This window comes from Garra rufa, chromosome 14 (assembly GCF_049309525.1).
Source record: "Garra rufa chromosome 14, GarRuf1.0, whole genome shotgun sequence".
In the NCBI taxonomy this organism is placed as follows: Eukaryota; Metazoa; Chordata; class Actinopteri; order Cypriniformes; family Cyprinidae; genus Garra; species Garra rufa.
In genome coordinates this window covers 10,242,816-10,264,630 of record NC_133374.1, presented here as the reverse complement: position 1 = coordinate 10,264,630, position 21,815 = coordinate 10,242,816, and the positions used below count along the sequence as shown (strand labels likewise).

The following is a 21,815-nucleotide window of genomic DNA, read 5'->3' as shown; positions in this document are numbered from 1 at the left end:
CTTTGTCTCTACACAATCTTCCCATCTTCATCCTGTGGAAATATTGACATGCTGTAATGATTTTCATTCCACAACTTGCTGGAAAGATAAGACTTTAACAGGAAGTGAAAAACATCAATATAACAAACACGTATGGACAGATACTGTCATACAGACATTTGATAGAAAGTGTAGAAATAGTTGTATTTGTTGAGTGCTAATCTGTAGGTATAAATTATTGACATGGCAAACTCTTACCTGATGCCTGTATCTCTTATAACTTCTGTGAAGAAATGTCTTGGTGTAGCAACAGATCTGACCAGGCTATTCTTGTTCATTTTATTTAACAGGTGCTCAGCAATAGCAACACCCTTCAGCTGAAGGCAGTTACACAAGAGGATTCGGGGACGTACACCTGCAAAGCCATCGTGCCTCGGATTGGTGTGGCAGAGAGAGATGTAACTCTAACTGTCAACGGTAATTAAAGGCTCATGATACATTCTGTTTCAAAACCACACGAGTTCACAGATTTTGGTTAGCTTACTAGGGTTTGGAATAAAAGCTGTAATTTTTTTTCTTGTTAATCAGTGAATTGCTTCCCTAATTGATGAGCTACTTATTTATGTGCATGACTCATGCACTTGGTCTTGAGTACACAAGGAACATCAGCTCTGTGTCTTCTTTGCTTTCATTAGCACCCTTAGTCAGTACGATTTCTCTTCATTTCTCTCTTTCACACAAACACTTCAGGCCCTCCCATCATCACGGCTGAGGCCACGCAGCAGGCCGTCAAGCATTCCAAGGGCAAGCTGGAGTGTCTAGTGGGCAGCAGCCCTCCTCCTGACAAGATTGTAAGTATACATTCTCCTATTTCTGTATGTGTGTGTGTTTTTGCTAGGTATCTGATGCTTAGTGTAGCCGTATTCCTGACAAGCTTGTTTGTGAGCCTTTCCCTTGAGCAGGTGCTTTCGGTGTGTGCACATCACACGCTCAAGCTCCCTTCCCCTCTCCCTCCAACAAGATCTTCACTTTCCTTGCTCCTGTCTCTCTCTTTCCATATCTGACACCCACACAAATACACACACGCACAGCTACACAGCCCCATTCCCCTATTAGAGAGTGCTCAATGAGAGGGCAGATCCTGTATCTCACCTTTTCCACCCTCAAGCGTGCAGAGGCGAACCACACTAATGCCAGGGTCTGGAGAGAAGACCTCCGGCCCCCTAGGCTCCTCTTCAACGGCAAGCAATTAGCGCATAGCACCACTGACCTCCCGTGACCCCATCGTACGTGGGAAGGCCTTTCAGTGGATAATTAGGGTCTAAGTTGGAGAGACTATGAGAAGAAGGGTAAAGCATAGAGATGCACTGAGACAGATGGAAGTTAAGCAAGGGTAACTGAAAGCAGTGATGCAAAGAAGGAATCAGAGACAGAAAAAAACCTCCTGATCCTAGAAACAGTGACAGGTGGGGATTCAGGGTGTTGTTGGCTGTTATTTCTTCACCTGAGGCCAGTCAAGGGAGGACTTCTCAGACATGCTGTTTCACCTTTTTGCCAGAAAGGTGAAGTAAAGAAACAATGGCTTGTTCTCTCTCCCTGAGTAGCTTTGAGATCTCAGACTGACCCGCTGCTAGACAGGAGCTGCTTGTCTTCCCCGCACGGCTTTCCACAAAGCTCTTTTTCACAAGCCGAGACACAATACTGTTGGTAAACCAGCTCGTCATGACAGTCTAGAAGAGCGCAAGAAAAATTCCAGTATCTGACACTGAGTTTATGACACTGAACATCTACTTCTGGGGTTATAAATCTTTACATGCTTGTCCTAATTCTGTTATGCTAAAATGTCACTTCAGTTGTTCTGCTGTGTTGGCTGGACTATGCTTGAATATATAACAAGATTTTGAGTCAACTTGGAATCAAATTCGACCCTATCAACTTACTTAATACATTTGTCTTTGCAGTTCCAAACTTTGCATTTGACATCAAGAATCTCTCTTGCCTTTTCATGATCAAATCAACAAAACTGCAACTGTCATTAAAATGTAAAAATAAAAACTTGCTGTTATTTACACCTTGCTGTCTCTTCCTCCTCAGGTGTGGACATTTGGGGAAACGATTTTGTCATCCGGTTCTTCGGGACGTTTTTCCGTGCAGACAGTACACAGTGACCGAGGAGTCCTCTCCTCGCTAATCCTCTCAGAGACTCTGGCCCAAGATTTCCAGCTTCGATACAACTGCACTGCTTGGAATCGCTTCGGTACAGGCACGGCACTGGTCACTCTTGAAGAGCAAGGTATGGGGTCCTCATGCAAGATTGTCCTGTGTAAAACATCCTTTTATTTGAATGCAATATAGTACTGGTCAAAAGTTTGGACACACCTCATTCCTTATTTGTGACCCTGGACCACAAAACCATGTTCCATGAAGATATTTAGTCAATTTCCCACTGTAAATATATCGAAACTTACTTTTTGATTAGTAATATGCATTGCTAAGAACTTAATTTGGACAGCTTTAAAAGCGATTTTCTCAATATTTTGATTTTTTTTTTTTTTTTTGCACCCTCAGATTTCAGATTTTCAAATAGTTGTATCTTAGCCAAATATTGTCCTATCCTAATAAACCGTATATCAATGGAAAGCTTATTTATAAGGATCAACAATTTACCCTTAGGACTGGTTTTGTAGTCCAGGGTCACATTTTTACTATGTTAAACCTCTAAATCAAAAACTTCTCAAGAATCAAGTGTGTCCATACTTTCGACTGGTAATGTAGACCAGTGAGTGTTTGGGGAATTTGAGGGGTGAGAAGCAAGTAACTGAAAGTAAAGTGAGAAAAGTGGCAGGAGTTTTAGATTTGTGGATGGGCCAAGCTCTTTTGGCACCGTCGCTTTAATTATTGAAGGATGGTTGATTTTAAAACACTGACAGTAAGTTGTAGCGTTCGTCCACCTTAGAGTTGGTGCCTTTTATCTTAGATTAGTCATGACGAGCTGTAATCCAGTTTGAGTCAGCTCTATGCAGGAATCGCATCTCAAAACACCCTGCAACCCTGTGCTTATCTTAATTATACACCACCAAATCAATATCATTTAATCAGGAGATGGTCCACTTAATGAATACATTCGTTCCATAACAAAGATATAGATTTTGAGCCTGAATGAATTAAATCAAGACCTAATGTACGGCATGGGTATGTGACGCTTCACTGACCGTTTCATTTTGTATGCATAGTGCACCGGCTTAAATTTGCTTAAATAAGACTAAGAGCGTGGTAGACGGCTTGAGCCTTTGTACTGGGAGACACCAAAAATAAGGTCTTCGCCAGCAATTTGCATCAAGGCAGCAGAGCCAAGTCTCTGGAGAGGCAGACAGTGCTATCTCCTGGAATCTCTAATTAGATTACTGTCGGCTGCCTCGCTGCATGTCAGGCCTGGTTACCCCTCTTCCACCAGAGATTAGAGACAATAGCCTGGTCCTGTGATGCCACTGTGGATCACACTAGATGAATTTCTATATGTTGCACTCGAGTGTGGACGTGGCTCAGAAAAAGAGCTTTGTTGTAGAACGCGTTTGACAAGCAGCAAGCTTTTCTTCAATCAGCTGGAGATCCAACATACCTTTTGATAATATAAAATTAAATCATCTCAAAAAATGTCGAGAACAAGCCTGGGTCATAATTTAGCCCTAAACTTTGAAGAAAAAAGAACATATATTTTGCACAAAGACATTTACCCAATTTTTTTTAAATATATGATATATTTCAGCCTGAAATTGGATGATCTGCATAACCTGCAACTGGAGAGGTAGATATAGGAAGAGGTAGATATAATAATAAATGTAATCCAGCTCAGTCACATTCCCTTTTTCCCTTCCAGAGGCACTCCCCTTGTTAATCATCATCGGCGCATCGGTGGGCGGAGGCTGTGTCTTCATCGTTTGTGTCATTACCCTGGTTTCCATCTGCTGCCGCCACACTGCTAAAGGTGAGGTCAAAGGTCAGATGTTATCTGAGAGTTCTTATTCTCTCCTCAAAAAACATGATACAGTAGAAATCAAACGAACTAACTAGACAGAGGTTAATTATGGGGCCACCTCTTTGCCTGGAGCAGTGTTGACCTTTTCACCTCTCTGGAAATCTTCCCACCGTTCACCTCATTAATCTCTATACACTGCGCTATTTCCTCACCCAGGCAAAAAGGGCACACGCCTGTCTAAGAGCGACATCCGCGTACAAATCGTGCACAGTGACCACAACGCAGCAAGAGGCAACGACGATGAGGAGGATGTGAAGGAGCCTATGGTAAGTCACCCTTGAAACAAGAAAGAAATACTTAGAATGGCCTAATAGATAGAAATGCTGGAAGGAATTTTATAATACATTACCTGATTTCTGAGGGAAATGGGATACTCAGTAGGAAAACTAAATGTTAGGCAAAAGTTGAGTTTATCTATCAAGCCTAAAATATGTAGAGAAAGTCTACTTAAGTCATTTATTATAAAAAACTGATAATTTGTTCACAAGTAGACCAGCTAGGGACAATATTAATTGTGATTGCATGACATTTAACATACCATATCCACCAAGCAGTCTGTAACCCAAATCTCTGTACTCTTATCAGGCTCCCAACAGCAGTGAGTCTCCAGGAACTTCTCGCACAGAGCACAGCGACCTGCTGGAAGAGGAGGATGATGAGAGATCAGATATCAAGGTATTACATTTCACAAAGCATGACTTGGATCGCTAATCTGATAAAAGCAAAAGGTTGTTTTCAAAGGTTTGAGGAAACTATTGTACTTAACAACACTAACTTGCTGAGATCATATTTGTATTGCACCACAAGCTTGGATCCTGTTCAAGAAAACCTACAATTCTTGATCTAGCTAGTACCTTACTAAAATAATTAGCATGCATTTCATTCTGTACAAAATTTTGTTATTTATCTGACAATGTCTTCTTTCGTTCTTCCTAGGATCCCACCAATGGCTACTACAATGTGCGAGCTCACGAGGACCGCCACATTACAAGAACTGGCTTCTCCGAATTTGTCCCTAACACTCGGCCAGTCTACACACCATCCCAGCTTCCCTCGCCAAGCCCCTTATACGGCCAGCACTCCACTCAGCCTCGGATTTATGACTTCTCCCAGCGTTACGCCACCACCCCTGCCACACGCACCACCTATGAGCAACAACAATCACAACAACCACAGCAACAACAGCAAACTCCCACCATCTACCCTCAGGAGCCACTCTATGCAGGCTCAGCCTACCTCCCCGCCACCTATGGCCGTGCCTTCACAAGCTACGTCAAACCCGCCTCCTACGAGAAGGTTGATGGGTATGAGCATTCAGACCAGGCCAGCAAGGTGTCCAGCTCCTCTCGATTCTCATACGCATCCTCGCAGGTGTCATCACAGCAGTCTGACTACGGACGGCCCTCGCAACAACGCATGCAGACTCATGTGTGATGACTCCCTTTAAGACCCTCTGAGGGTCTGGCATGATCAACGTCACAAGGACTTTCTTCTGAAAGGGTTCAGAAAGGATTAAGCAAACTGTAAACTGAGAATGAAGAGGCGGGAAAGCTTCATTGCTGTTTTGAAGTGAATGTTGGATCGATGTCTTTTGAAAGAACTACAACGTGCCACTCAAGCTTGGAAGTCACCATCAAGCTGTTTTTCTTCATCCAAATCAAATGTTGAACAATTTGTCTCTATGGCACTGTATTTCCATTAAAAAGGCTCCAGCATTGACCCTTCTAGATCTTGGAGAAGGAAAGCAGTGCTGTGGAGAAGGGAAGGTGTCCTCATGAACTAACCTTTGCACGAGGACTCACTACGCTAAAACAATCAAAGTGATATGAACTTTAAAAAAAAAAAAAAAGTAAAAAAAAAATGTGTTTGTTGGCATGCTGATGGAATTGTAAGCACATTTGTGTATCAATGACAACAGGTCTTGCCTACACAAAGTGGCTCAAGGTTCAATCCACAAAGCAGGGGAGCAGAAGAAAGCAGAGCGCATGCGCTCACCCTAAGATATTTCTTTAGAAGCTCTATCTGCAGTCTGCACTGCTGTTGGGCTCGCAAGAGAGTATTTATGTAAAGCCTCAATGGACCAGTGCAGGAAACTGGAATGCTTTGATAAACAAAAAAACTAAATTATGGACAAAATCCATAAAGTATATTTCTGTCTGTTTGATGGAACCAAGATTGGCCAATCCCCAAAGAAGCAAATTTAGAGGTGCGGTCTTTTTAAGCTATACTCTCAAGGATTTGTTGCAGAGTTCAGAGTAGAGCCCTTTTCAGGACCACGGTTTCTTAAGTCAAGCCATGTACGGCAAACCTAAATTACAGCACGGCTTTGCGGCGTGCAGTAATAATCTTGTAATGTTCCTTACGTGACCACTGTATGTTATTTAATACAGAGTGTGCCAAGGTGACTGTTATGTCATGCTGACATGGCTGACACCGTCAGGTAGCACCGACATGTTTACATAGAAGAAAAAAAAAAAGCGAAAAAGAAATAGCAAGTTAAATGCAGTACTGTCCATATCCACTTAGAGCCACTTCAATGACTGTACAAATTGTTGGGAAATTCACTCCTGTCTGTTGCATGCAGATGATGTGTGTACGTGAACGTATTCAGCATTTCTTCTCATCTGTTTGTTCCTTGTGTGAGAAACCGCTTACTGCACCCTATGTCAATTCGATCTTGGATACCTGCATTTGGAGGTTTCCATACTGCCATTTTCCTTTGAGCCTGAATGGTCGGCTCCAATTGGAAAGATTAAAAAAAGTTAAAATGAACTGTAAGATAGGTGAAACAAAACATTGCTTGTCTTTATTTTTATATTTTATATAAGCCTTAATGTACAGCGTGTAAGCTGCTCTATTGTAAAGTACCTTTATATTATATAATGCATATATCTATATCTTTGAGTTGACTTTATTTGGTTCACGATGGTTTTTACCCCCATGCTACTTATCAGTTTTGGAGAGGTGAAAGGTGTTACACAACTAATTGACTTTTTCCTTCCGTTTCTTTTTTTAATAATGTTCAAATAATTTTTTTTTGCTAAAAATGAGCTATTGTTGCTTGTAACTTTGTACACATATTTATATTTAAATAAAACCATTTCAAATAATATCTGCTCTGACTGGAGTGAGTTTGGCACACATCGCTGGGTCTTGTCAAATGTCATGAGGGAATGAGGACAAACAATACCGGGGCTGCCGAGTTGATGAATACATAAATTAGCAGTGATGCCTATGTTGATTCTCTTATTCCCGCGGCGACAGCAGGGTTTTTAATAAAGACGGATGAGATTCCCAAGCCTCCCCGCTGTCTGCGTATCAAACATAGCAGGCACAGGCCGTCTCCCCCAACGCAACCAAATATTGCGCTGACGGAGCGGGTGTTGTGTGACAACATTATCTTGTCGTGTCACCCAGATTCTCAGATTTCATCATGTCATGCCGAGATTCACCGCAGGGAGCGTTGGAAGACATAAACACGTACTCAGCATTAAACAAATGAACTGATGGCTACTCTGGTAAATTCGGGGTCATGTTTCCATCAGCTGTCATCATCCCTCACATACAACGAACAGTGCCAAAAAAAAAACAATTCAACAAAAATGGGTAGAGATACATAATGTGCAAACCTAATAACTAAAAATTAAAACTATCGTTATCCTTAAAAAGAGTGTTTTCATGATGCGTCATCAATCGGCCATATTGGCGGCACTGAATGTAAACAATGCCACCGAACTGAACCGAACGAAACACACATATTTAGGTAATCATCGCTGCTTAAAATGGTCAATTATTGTCATGTTTTGGGCTGTACTAATAGATCAGACCGGGAAAAACATTTGGACTACTATAGACTGCTAAAAGTTATAACAAAGCAAGGAGAAGAGAGCGAAAAACTGAGGAACAAAATGCGTTTGTGGTTGGCTGAACTGAACCGGGATTTCAATGGCAAGAATCTTGACAACATTTGTGTTCTTATCATTTCCAGTTAGGTAGGTGAAATATTAGGCTACTATCTTAATTAATACTGCTTGTACGCATCTTTACCACCTATTAACTTTAGTTTGTCAAAATATTGCAGCCTTCTAAGTCCTTACCTATATGATTTAGCAGCTTCCACACATTATTTCCATGATTTTTAGACTTGGCAGACTCTGCTTAAAAGACCCGCCCTCCTCACAGGACAGTTAAAAAGACCAATCAAACTAACGATAACATCAAGTATTACCCAATCAAAAGTAGGAAAGGAGGCACCTTCATAAAATGCGTGTGGGATGATTTGCATGAGACGCTGCTTTAAAAAAATGATAAAAGATACGGGACAAAACCCATCTCGTATTGATTCAAAACGGGACGCGCAATTTCATTCTCAAATACGGGACGATTCCGTATTTTAAGGGACGGGTGGCAACTTAGTTGCCTAATCTCCCGACAAACGTTGGACACGAAGTAAATGGGCTGTATCCGAAATCGCCCCCTATACCCTATTCGCTATTCCCTACATTAGTCCACTAGTACAGTTCACTTGAAGGAGTGAATGAAAACGAGTGAGTGAATTCGGACACTAAGCGCACCTGAAGGACTGTCGCTTTTGCATATTGCTTACTGTTTAACAATCATTTAAAACGGACAGTTCGAGTAGTAAGATTAAAGGATTTATCTTGAACTACGTCAAGGAGTTTATGTATAAACATTGGTTAAACAATTTAATAATCAATTTACAACAAATTTGTACCTGTGTTGTACGCTGCATTACGCAGTGGACGAGCGCGTTGTAAAATGAACAGATGGATGATTCAGCTGCGGGCGCCATCGTCTGTCGAGACGCGGGAATTCAGTCGGCGCGCGACTCTCACAGTGCATTATGGGTTATCTCATACAGCCATGGTTTTCTGAGGTAGTTTCTCACCTGAGGTAAATTCTCAGTCGCAGTACCTGCTGTCCTGTGAAGCTGAAAATAAGAAATATATTGACAAAATGATTAGCGTGTTGATAATAAATTTGATGTATTTCTAGATTACATGATTAAAACGTCAAATTAATCACAAACAACAGACGATCGCTAAACAAGTTTTCCACTCACCTAAGCGCGCCAGCTGCCAAGCGGTTTTTGCGTCACTTATGTAAAATATTTACAACGCAAGATGCAGATGTCTGCCAGTGTCAGACAGTACCTAAATAAACACAAGATACTGTAACGGGAATTTTTTGTTAAACTAACGGCTAGCTAGATTTCAATCATGTATTTCGTATACCACAATGCTTGTTTCAATGATAATTACATTTTTCCATTAGGTAGTACGTGATAGTGACATTCGGTTGCCTAGATACCGTATTAATGTGCAACATGCTCGAGTGCAACAGTTGTTAACACATCGATTTGAGATGAAATAAAAGGTTGAACACCAATCTAAAGCTCACACAAGGTCAAATCTGGCATGTAATTAGCCCAAGTTCAATACTCTGTCAAGCATTTAAAACAACTGTTACAGTGCAGTGCAATGCAATGCTTAATTAAACCTACAGCTTTTTAATTGGTGCAAGGTCAAAACCAAGTATGCATTTACATCTAGTAACAAAGTCAGGCTTTCTCCTATCAACTGAAAAGAGCAGATCTGAGGCTTTCTTGTTTCATATGGTGTTAGGAGACCTGATTTATGGGCAAATAATTGTTGGAGTCAACGCTGAAGTTGGTTTATGCCAAGGCCAGCTGATGAAATGGTTTTCTTTCCTACATTTTGCATTTTGAGGAAAAAGCTTAAAATAAAGTCATGTAAAACCATAATGTATTTTATTGTCAAGAAAACATACTCTTTGCATACATTAAAACATAGTGTTAAAATATAAAACAACAAAACAGAAAAGACCAACAATACAAAAAGCATTTAGTCACCCAGACACTTAAAGACATACATAATCATTGCAGTTCAAAACAATTTAAAGTTATTTGAAATTTACACAATTTTAAAATAAAAGCCTAACAAGCCCTCAATAGGTCAAATTGCACATTATGATGCTCTATAAAACTTCTGTAGTATACAAATACAGCATCTACTGCTTGACATCTCTCAAAATAAAGCAAACGTCTCTTGTATCTCCTGGGAAATTAAGTCACTTCACTACAAAGCCTGAAAATCTTACTAAGCAAGTGGACTTTCCATGGGAAAGAAACTTGCCAAGTCTATGAGGAACCAGCGGTATAGATTCCTTGATACATTCAGGCCTCTTTGAAGGAGAGACCATCCTGCCTGGCTGACACTGATTGGCTGGAACTTTAACATGCAGCAGAAGTGAGTGACCTATTCTGGCCTTGGTTGTATTGGCAAATGGATGACGGAAATATCCTATTTTTACCTAATCCTCCATTTCAGAGCTTTGGCACCGAGGTTCCGAGATCACACAGATGTGAGAAAAGAAGGTCAGCCTGAGTGGGATGCTTACAGAAATTTCTAGATTGCAAAGTAGCTTTTGACCTTCGCTTAAAGGGAAAAAATGTAGGGAGTGAAGCTACCTCCAAAGCCTGAAACACAAAAGTCATTGTTTCAAAGAGACAAAGTCCAGTCTTTAGAACAAAGGCAAGTTTTGAGCAGAAGAAAAAGGATATAATTCATAAAGATAACATGACTTCCAGCAGGTCGTAAGTGCTGGCAGTCTCATTATAAGACAGTCTGATTTTTAAGTGTTCAAGGAATCAGTTATGGACAAATGGAACTGCAACTGCGTGACAAAGAGTTGGCAAACGAGTGTAACAGAACATCACACTGATATATATTCTCATTATAGTGGTATCTGCATGTATTTTATGAACCTTTTTATTTGGTTGACTAAAGCTGAACTCAACTTTAGATTGATACAGCTATGGAAAACATCATTCAGAAGCCATAACAACCAAACAGTCATACTGAATGAAAGTGCCATTATGAAAACGACCAGGTGGTCTGAAACATATGCAAGTTCAATTCAAATGATTTTTTTTTTTTCTTCTGTATTTTGCTTGTGTGAGTGCGGCACACATACTGTACTAAATATTCACGGCACTCAACATTTGTGTTCTTCTGCTTTGGTTGTCATATGATTGCAGGTCCAGGCTCCGCTATATGTTTGTGACTTCACGGATCCATTCCCGCAGTTTGGTGACACGCGTGTAGACGCCAGGCTTGTTCCGTCGAGCGCAGCCTTCTCCCCAGCTCACTATGCCAGCCTGGAACCATTTGCCAACATCGGAACGACACACAAGAGGACCGCCCGAGTCTCCCTGTGGAAGGCGAACGAAAAAAACTTTAAATATCATTGTGCATTTTTCAAAACTCGATGAAACGCATGGAGGACACTCATGTAACTAAACATATTTGATCACCGTATTCAAGAGTTGCCTGTTGATCTACTCTAGAGAATGTTCTTTAATGCATCACTGAATGTTTACGTCATTTTTATTGTATATTGTGATTATTTATTTCATTTTTCCTGTTTTTTATTGTGTGTATTAAAGCTTTGGCAATATTGTATATAAAATGCAAATAAAGTGCTTGAAATTGAAGAGGAGATGAAGTGATGATTATGTTTATGAGAACCTCGGTGAAAAACAGGAAGGAAAAAAGCAGGGTGTGCGAAGCAATCGCAAACGGTTTAATTATTATTGTAATCACTTATCATTTATTATTTTGTACCTCTAATTTAAGCTGCTTATTTACTGTGTCATTTCATTCCATTACTATTATTCCTGAATGATTTGTTTTGTGTGTAAAACAATTCGGCTCTTAATTACTTTGCCAATATTGCAATGTAAACAGACGTGGCAATAAAGCATATTTGAATTGGGAGGTGAGAGGAGAGAGAGAGGAAGACAAAACAACCAAATGAATGAAAGAATATTACAGAGGGTGAGAAGGATGGAGCACAAAGAGAGAGAGGGAGAAAGAGAATGTGCACAAAATCTATGAGCTCCTATAGCGGAGATAGAAAGGAGACACAAGACCAGGACCGGAACCTGTGCCAGAGAAAAGCACACTAAGAAGATTACACCCAGAATAAGAGAGACGCACGGAGCGTTCAGAAGAGGAAAGCAAGATGAATAACAAGTGAGATAGAAGTAGAAATTATGGAAATCAGCTCATTTAAATATCAGGGAACAAGGTAGAATAATTAATCTTCTCCACTACGAGGCTGTACACACACTGCAGGAAGACAACAACATTAGCTGAACACTTTGACGGCATTATGCTCATGTCATATTTGTACTGTAGGTGTTTCTGAATGAATAGAACAGGACGAAAAAGACTCTGGGCTTGACAATGCATCTAAATGGCTATTAAACCACCTTGAATTCATTAGCATTCAATACATGTGTAATTTCGCACATGTTGTAGACAACTCACAGTTTGAGTGGGGGGTGTTACAATTTTGAGCCTTTAAATGCCTTTTAAATAAAAAGTGGTATAACAGCCCAACATTTACTGTTCAACACATTTTTACAGATGAAATGTGGTCAAAAGAGTCATTTTACTAGGAATCTGTTAAAGATTTCTCTAGGCAAATTTCGTATTAAGTTCAAGTCCGTCCATGCTGAAGTGTGAACACAGCAAAATTTAATGTCAAATTTTCATATATTGCTACACTATTGATAATGGACCTTTTTTAATGAAATACACCAATGCTAATTATTTAACCAAAATAAGAGGGATCATACAAAATGCATGTTTTTTTTATTTATTTAGTACTGACCTGAATAAGATATTTCACGTAAAAGACATTTACATATAGTCCACAAGCTAAAAATAATAGTTGAAGTTATAACAATGACCCAGTTCAAAATGTTTGCGTACACTTGATTTGTAATAATGTGTTGTTACCTGAATGATCCACAGCTGTTTTTTTTTTGTTTGGTGATAGTTGTTAATCAGTTCTTTTTACCTTCTTAATGCATTAAGAACCAGGGGTGTAAACTTTTGAACGGAAATAGGATTTGTACATTTTTCTTATTTTGCCTAAATATCATGTTTTTTTTCCTTTTAGTACTGCCTTTCAAAAGCTACAGAAGATACGTACTTGTTCCGCAGATGACAAAATAAGTTAAATTTACCCTGATCTTCAGTTTCAAAAGTTTTCACTCCCTCGGCTCTTAACGCTTTGTTTTTTTTTTCCTTCTGAAGCATCAGTGAGCGTTTGAACCTTCTGTAATAGTTGCTTATGAGTCCCTCAGTTGTCCTCAGTGTGAAAACATGGATCTCAAAATCATACAGTCATTGTTGGAAAGGGTGCAAATACACAAAAATGCTGAAAAACCAAAGAATTTGTGGGACCTGAACCATGAACGCTAAACAAAAAATACAAATAAATAAAACACAGTCATGGCTCATTCAGGTAACAACCTGGTATTAAGAATGAAGAGTATGTAAACTTTTGAACAGGGTCATTTTTATAAATTCAACTATTATTTTCTCTTGTGGACTATATGTAAACCTCTTTTATGTGAAAAATCTTTTTCAGGTCAGTACTGAATAAAATAATAACATGATTTTTGTATGATCTCCTTTTATTTTGGTAAAACAATGAACATTTTGCAGATTCTGCAAGGTTTATGTAAACTGATTGTATATGCAATTTGGTCCAGTGTTGAGAAAAGTTACTTTTAAAAGTAATGCATTGGCAATATTGTGTTGCTCCATTAAAAGTAAATAATTGTGTTGGTTACTTTTTATGAAAACTAATGCATTACATTACTGAGTTACTTTTTGTCACCAGGGCTGGGCTTGTTTATTTATTTTTTAATAACAGAAAACCCCAAAAATATATTTTTGACAACTGTAAAGGCCCTTTTACATCAAAAATAAAATTAATAAGCCTCAGGCTGAAGGAAGTGCCTCTAATCTGTCTCTCAAAATGGGACAGGAGAGCTGTCGGTGAATAAATGGGAAAATACTTACTTATAAAAGTAACTATTTTCTTGTGAATTTAGAAATAATGTATTCCCTTACTAATTACTAAGTAATCTGATTACATGAATTGTAATCCGTTACCCCCAACACTGATTTGGTTTATGTGTAGTGTTTGGTATGTGCAAGAGAGATTAATTGTATTATTATTTGGATTATTATAAGAATTAGTCACAATATTTTACTTCAAGATTAAGAATTTTGACCTGGCAGTCTCAAGTTACTTTGCAAAAAAAAATCAGCACATATCTGATTTATTCCTACATACATTGCAAGTGGCCCAGGACAAAAAATGAAAATATTAGATTCAGTGTTTTCATTAAAAAAAAAAAAAAAAAGTTGAAGTGTTTTTACCTGACAAGCGTCCACACCTCCGGTGAGGTAGCCGCTACACATCATTCTAGAGGATACCTGACCTTCGGTCACCATGTTGCATACTGTATCATTAATCACCTTTACTTCTGCTTTCTGCAGGATTTGTGCAACACTTCCTACAACACATACATAAAACATTAGTCCTATGAGACAAATCTAATACCCAAGAGCATGCTTACTAATTATGGGTGTTTGAAACATTGTGCTTCCACAAAGTCTTATCACAAAACTTGTGTGAAAAGTGACATTGAGACATGAGACATTGATAAATGTCAAACTTGTGAGGTGAAATTCCAAAAGGTATCTCATGGAAAGAAAAACTCCAAATGCAAAGGGCAGCCCTCAGGCACACAAGCTGTCTCACCTCCCTCTCGGAGCGTGCCCCAGCCCGTAACAAAGCAGGAACTACCGGCCGAGAAGACGTGGGTTGACGCCGGAAGGCAGATGGGATGCACCGTGTTGGTGAAGTTCAATGGACTGCTCAGTTCCAGCAGTGAGATGTCATAATCGTAGCTCATTTGGTCGTAGTTTGGGTGGGTGATGATGTTTTTCAAAGAGCGCTGTTGAACACTATCCTGAATGGTTTGGTCCCGCAGACCACTGTACGTCGACCAGCTGGATGTCATTTTGTAGCTGTGGGCAATAGACACAATGTTGTTTTGGAGGTTACTTGTTTAAAGGATCAGTTCACTCCTGAATTTTAATTTCCAGATAATTCTTTCTTCAGACAAAAAGAAAATGAGGTTTTTGAGTGGTCCATATAGTGGTCTTTATTGGGGATCAGCAGATTGAAGGTCCAAATTGCAGCTTCAAAGGGCTCTACGAAATCCCAGCTGAGGAATAAGGCATATATCTACCGAAGCGATCTGTCATTTTCTTAAGGTTAAAAAGTATTTAAATTTTTTTTTTTTTTTTTTTATGTAACCACGTTGGAAAGGTCACGCATGATTAGTTGTTCATCTGTGTACTCTGGTTCAAAAAGGTAGGGTAGGGCGAAAACTCATCTCATTTTTATCGTTGTTCAATCTTTTTTGCAAAGGGTGTTTGACTTTGCTTACATGTTCAATTTGTAAACACTGGGTCAGTACTTCTGCCTACATCATGTAGTTGTGGACGCAGACCTAGTGCAAGAGATGCATTTGTGGTTAAAAAGCATATACATTTTTACTTTTTTTGGAAAATGGCTGACCGTTTCGCTAGGTAAGACCCTTAATTCCTTGGCTGGGATTGTGTAGAGCCTTTTGAAACTGCAAATTGGACCTTCCACCCATTGGCTCCCATTGAACTATATGGAAAAAATCCTAGATGGTTTGCCTCAAAAACCTTAATTTCTTAATCTTGGCCGACACAGGAGTGAGTATATTATCATATAATTTTAATTCTGGAGGAAACTAATGCTTCAGAATCAAATGTTTTAAAAGGTCAATATGTAAGGGCACTCAAAACCATTATAAATGTAATTTGACAGAAACTCACATTGAACTATCACATTGTGGATGATGCAGCAACTTAACAATTGTTTTTAAATTCAATCAAACCCTAAAAGCTTATGAAAGCACACTGGGAAGCTTTTTATCTTCAAATGACTATACAATAAAGACACTAGAGGTGGGTGTTATTACCAAAATGTTATACCAATTATCTGATTATTGCATTTTGCTTATATAATATCTAATTTGAGGCTGTTGGGAGAGACAATCTACACATCTTCTCTCAAAAGGTCGATATGAAATGTCATTCAAATACATTTTATATCTGATTATTCTTTCTTCAATCAAAAAGAAAATAAGGTTTTTGAGGAAAACATTCCAGGATTTTTCTTTAATGCGGGTCAGCAGGTTGAAGGTCCAAATTGCAGTTTTAATGCAGCTTCAAAGGGCTCTACACAATCCCAGCTGAGGAATAAGGCATATATCTAGCGAAGCAAAAGAAATAAAAAAATAATAAATAAGGTTATGTAACCATGTTGGGAAAGGTCACATGCGATTAGTTTCTCATCTGGGTACTCCTGTTCAAAAAGGTAGGGTAGAGCGAAAACTCAATCTCATTTTTATTGTTGTTCAATCTTTTTTTTGTAAAGGTTGTTTGACTTTTCTTACAGTGCTTTTCTTTGCCAGTGCAAAAGGTGCATTTATGGTTAAAAAGTATACATTTTTTACTTTTTTTAGAAAATGACCAACTGCTTTGCTATGTAAAACCCTTAATTCCTTGGCTGGGATTGTGTAGAAGCCTTCGAAGCTGCATTGAAACTACAAATTGGACCTTCCACCCATTGGCTCCCATTGAACTATATGGAAAAGATCCTGGACTGTTTTCTTCAAAAACCTTCATTTCTTTTTTAACTGAAGAAAGTAAGACATGAAAATCTTGTCTGACAAAGGGGCGAGTAAATTATCAGGAAATTTTGATTCGAAAGTAAACTTATCGTTTAAAATCAAATGTTTTAAAATGTTAACATGAAATAGCACACCATTATAAACAATATACAAATTTGAGGAAATGTGAACTCATCACATTGTTGGTCAATATGAAATGGCATTCAAATACATTTTAAATATGATTATTCTTTCTTCAGTCAAAAAGAAAATAAGGATATTCCAGGATTTTCCCCCATATAGTAGTCTTTAATGCGGATCAGCAGGTTGACGGTCTAAATTACTCCATCTAAATCTCATTTTTATCGTTGTTCAATCTTCTGCCTACATCACATAGTTGTGGACGCAGAGCTAGTGCAAGTGGTGCATTTGTGGTTAAAAAGTATATACATTTGGACTTTTTTTAGAAAATGACTGACCGTTTCGCTACGTAAAACCGTTAATTCCTTGGCTTGGATTGTGTAGAACCCTTTGAAGCTGCATTGAAACTACAAGTTGGACCTCCCACCCTTTGGCTCCCATTGAACTATATGAAAAAAAAAATCCTACCGTTTTCCTCAAAAACCTTAATTTCTTTTTAACTAATGAAAGAAAGACATGGACATCTTGGCTGTGTTGTATCAGGAAATTTTAATTCTGGAGGGAACTAATCCTTTAAAATCAAATGTTTTAAAAAGGTCAACAGGAAATGGCACTCAAAACCATTAAAAACGTGTAATTCGACAGAAAATCTGAGGGAATGTGAACTATCACATTGGTGATGATGCAGAAAACTGAGGAGCTTATTATCTTCAAATGAATATACAATAAAGACACTAGAGGTGGGTGTTATTGCCAAAATAGTATACCAATAATCTGATAATTGTATTTTCCTTATATAATATCTAATTTGAGGCTGTTGGGAGAGACAATGTACACATTGTTGTTTTAGAGGTTAGTTCTTTTAAAAGGTCAATATGAAATGGCATTCAAATACATTTTAAATCTTTATTTGGACAGGAAATCTGAGGAAATGTGAACGAGTTAGAAATGTTTCAAATTCACTCAGACATAAAAAAAAAAACCTTGTAAAACTCAATGGGAAGCTTATCACCTTCAAATGATGTTATGAACAAAAGGTTGTACAAATAATCTGATAATTATATGTGACCCTGGACTACAAAACCAGTCTTAAGTAGCACGGGTATATTTGTAGCAATAACCACAAATACACTGTATGGGTCAAAATTATCGATTTTTCTTTTATGATCATTAAAGATCATGTTCCATGAAGATATTTTGTGAATTTCCTATTGTAAATATATCAAAACTTAATTTTTGATTAGTAATATGCATTGCTAAGAACTTCATTTGGACAACTTTAAGGGCGATTTTCTCAATATTTTGATTTTATGGAATTTTGCACCCTCAGATTCCAGATTTTCAAATAGTTGCATCTCAGCCAAATATTGTCTCATCCAAACAAGGAAAGCTTATTCATTCAGCTTTCAAATGTATAAATCTCAATTTCAAAAAATTGACTCTTATGACTGGTTTTGTGGTCCAGGGTCACATAAAATGTAGCATTTAAAGCTGTTGGAAGTTGATTTGAGGGTTAGTTGTTTCAAAAGCTCTAATTTGACAGATAATCAGAAGATTCAATGGAGAAAACTGCGAAAAACTGTCTTTATAGGACATCTATATGAAGAGGGACTGAAAAATAAGAGGGCTTGGTGATTTCAGCCAATTGCAAAGTCATTTCAGAGGTGGAACAACTTATTACATTTTGATGAAAGATTAAAAACACAAACATTCGTGCACCAATGTATCATTCACAATAAGACCAGAAACGTTTATTAAGAAAGTAAATGGGGTCGATTTTGATTTCATGCTGAAACCATAGCTCAGGAGAGTGAATTATCTTTCAATTCAGCTTTTGTGTTTCAGTCTCTGAAACAAGTTGGAATAATTCATCAAGGTAAAGTATGATTTTATTGCATGTCTTGTGCTCCACCTGCTGGCCAGTGAAAATAAACACAAGCCCAAGCTTTGATCTAACAGGGAGCGCTGATGTTGGAGGTTGTTTGAGCACAAAGCGAATGGAGAAAGCTACTTAGTAATTGTCTAATTTAAGCCTGTGATAAATGATCATCAGCTACAGCTAAATTAAACAGAGAAAAATAAAAGCAGCCACACAGAGATGCAATAAACTGACTCACGCTGAATCAGGCTGGATGAAGCAGTGGGCAGCGGACAGCAGCCATTTGTTGGAGATGATTGAGGCGCCGCAAACGTGTCCGCTGGTCTTGAAATGTAAACTGACCTGCCACGGCCATTCACCCACATCTGCGTTCTGCCCACCCACAATACGGTTGTGCTTGAATGGCCGGACTCCACAGTCTGAAACCAAATTGCAGAAATGGTTCAAACACAAAGATTTCAAGGAAGACAAACGGAAGAGATGCTGAGATGAGAGGTGATGGGGGTCTTGAACAAGACCACTAGGGATAAGATCACAGAGCTAACTGCAAAACTGTTTGCACTGAAAGACGGCAAGTTTCTCGTAACATCTGCTCTGACTCACAGGACCGTCGGCCTTTAGCGGGACTCGAGCGGAATCATAACAAGGCAGATATATGGAGGAATGAACCGAGCTGGCTGATAAAAACGCAATGAGGAAGGAAAAAGAAACTAGCAACCCCGAGGCCTATAAAAGAAGAGTAATGTCATGTAAGGTTTCATAAAAAAAGCATAATGGCTTCGAGCTCTAATATAAATTTTTTACACTAATTACCACGTTGTTGATGATGCAGCAACTTCGGGAAATTACAATTGTTTTTAAATTCACTGAAACACCAAAAGCTTGTGAAAACACACTGGGAAGCTCATTATCTTCAAATGATTATACAATAAAGACACTAGAAGTGTGCGGTATTTGCTATATATAATTCTAATTATGCAACATAGTATAAATTTATACTACTTTAGAATTAAAGTATTTTTTTTTGCTATTGTCCAATTGATGTTCCTTTAAATTACTAAAAAAAAAAAAACAGCCCATTTGCACATTTTAAAGTGAAAATCTCTCTTTAAGACAGGGATAAATCTTTGGCATAATCGCTATGCCTTTAAATTACTATAAGATGTTGATCTGTATCTTAATACAGTGCCTTCTGAAAGTATTCGTGTTTTCTTCTGTTAAACTGCTTTAAATTATTTTTTCCCCACATCAATCTACACTCCATACGCCGTAATGGCAAAGCAAAAACCAGGTTTTTAACATCTTTGCAAATGTATTGAAAATAAAAAACTGAAATGATTCTATTGCATAAGTATTCATACCCTTATCTGGAACAGTTGACATTTAGCTCAGGAGCATTCATATCGCTTGTAGATGGTACTACACTTTGGGTGGAGTTAACCTGTGGCAAATATAATTGAATTGGAAAGATCTGGAAAGATCTTAATCAAAAGGTCTAACAGCTGAAAATGCATATTAGAGCAAAAAACAAGCCCTAAGAAAAAAAAAAAACATCCTGTAGAGCTCAGAAACAGGATTGCATTGCAAGCCACACATCTGGGGAAGAGTTCAGAAAAAAGGTTCACAGAAGCATCCGTCTCAGTTACCCTTAATGGAAGAAGTTTAAAAGTTGGCCTCTTGGCCAAAAGGAGCAATTAATGGAGAAGGGCTTTGGTTAGAGTGGTGACCAAGAACCCTGATGGTCACTCTAGTTGAGCTCAATGATCATATGTAGAGATGGGAGAAACCTAGAGAAGGACAAACATCACTGCAATTTCACCAATCTAGGCTTTATGAAAATGTGGTAAGCCCTCTCCTCAGTGAAGACACATTAACACACTTGGAATTTGCAAAAATCACCTGAAGGACCCTCGGGTTGTGAGAAACAAGATTCTCTGGTCTGATGAACCTCAATTCTAAGCATCATGTTTGAAGGAAACCAGGCACTGCTTATCACCTGAAGAGTACATCCCAAAAATAAAGTGTGCTGGTAGCAACCTCATGCTGTGGGGCTGTTTTTCAGCAGCAGGGACTGAGATAGTCATCAGGGTAGAAGAAAAGCTCAATGCACCAAAATATTGAGATAGTCTAAATGAAAACCCAGTCCAGAGCATTCAGAACCTTTGACTTGGAGAGTGAAGAGTGGCTTATAGACAACACTGTGAATGTCCTTGAGTGGTCCAACCAGAGCCTGGACTTGAACCCAATTAAACATTTCTGGAAAAACCTGAAAATGTGTGTCTGCCCCCATCCAAGCAGACAAAGCTTGAGAGGTGAAGTGGTGTGGAGAAGAATGGCAGATAATTGCCAAATGATGATGCGCAAAATGTATCACGTCATACCCAAAAAGACATGAGGCTGTAAAAGTGCTTCAGCTAAATAGTTAAGGGTATGAATACTTATGCAATGTACTTATTTCAGTTTTTTTATTTGTGATATATTTACAAAGTTGTGACAATTCTGTTTTTGGCCTTGTCATAATGGTGTATGGAGTGTAGTTTGATGTGGAAAAAGTAATTTAAAGCAGTTTAACATAAGGCTGCAACATAAAACATGAATAATTTGGCAAGGCACTGTTTAAATACCCAATATTTTCTAATATCGATTATTAGAAATAGAAAATATTTGTGCATCCCTAATTACAATATAGTTATTTTTGCTGGAAACTACAGCCAACAGTTGTTTATTTATATGTCTATTAAAGGATAACTATTGCCAAAATGCAACCTGGGCTGTTTTTTTTTTGTTTGTTTTTTACTGTAAACGAGACAAACATATATCTAAAAGCATAATTACGACAAACGAGCCGTTTTTGAGATTGACCGTGATTTTGTTTTGTTTTCAGTGGCCGGTGAATGGGAATACTAGGGGCATACATTTGAGCGCATCAAAATCGATATTTTTACAACACTAAGAAGGCTCGACACACCATGAAACTTTGCTCCAAGTATCGCCTGGGTCTCTACACATGAACTCCAGCATTGAGAACATTGTTTGTGTACACAGAGTTTACTAAAAAGAAAGGTTTTGAACAACTCACTTTCACTGTTTGAGTTTCCGCTCGCAGGAAAAATGGACTCCATAGGACGAAATATTAGGCTTATATGAGGCTCTTTTTA

At 38.4% G+C, this 21,815-nt stretch overlaps 2 protein-coding genes across 3 annotated transcripts in view; one reads left to right on the top strand and one right to left on the bottom strand.

Annotated features, from left to right (window-relative positions):
• The window catches only part of kirrel3l (kirre like nephrin family adhesion molecule 3, like), a 43,314-nt gene extending 36,189 nt beyond the window's left edge, over positions 1-7,125 (top strand). Inside the window, exons 9-15 of the mRNA XM_073817240.1 lie at positions 330-456; positions 730-830; positions 2,074-2,272; positions 3,857-3,964; positions 4,172-4,281; positions 4,601-4,690; positions 4,952-7,125. Coding sequence (XP_073673341.1) covers positions 330-456; positions 730-830; positions 2,074-2,272; positions 3,857-3,964; positions 4,172-4,281; positions 4,601-4,690; positions 4,952-5,449 — 1,233 coding nt within the window. The 3' untranslated portion in view covers positions 5,450-7,125. The remainder of the gene's footprint in view (positions 1-329; positions 457-729; positions 831-2,073; positions 2,273-3,856; positions 3,965-4,171; positions 4,282-4,600; positions 4,691-4,951) is intronic.
• A 2,659-nt stretch (positions 7,126-9,784) lies between these two features.
• Positions 9,785-21,815, bottom strand: part of st14 (ST14 transmembrane serine protease matriptase) — a 57,946-nt gene continuing 45,915 nt past the window's right edge. For both annotated transcript variants that reach the window (XM_073817238.1, XM_073817239.1), the window contains exons 16-19: positions 18,896-19,076; positions 14,687-14,955; positions 14,302-14,438; positions 9,785-11,270 (exon numbers count right to left, since the gene is read on the bottom strand). In XM_073817238.1, the coding sequence (XP_073673339.1) occupies positions 11,109-11,270; positions 14,302-14,438; positions 14,687-14,955; positions 18,896-19,076 (749 nt within the window). In that variant the 3' untranslated portion in view covers positions 9,785-11,108. The remainder of the gene's footprint in view (positions 11,271-14,301; positions 14,439-14,686; positions 14,956-18,895; positions 19,077-21,815) is intronic.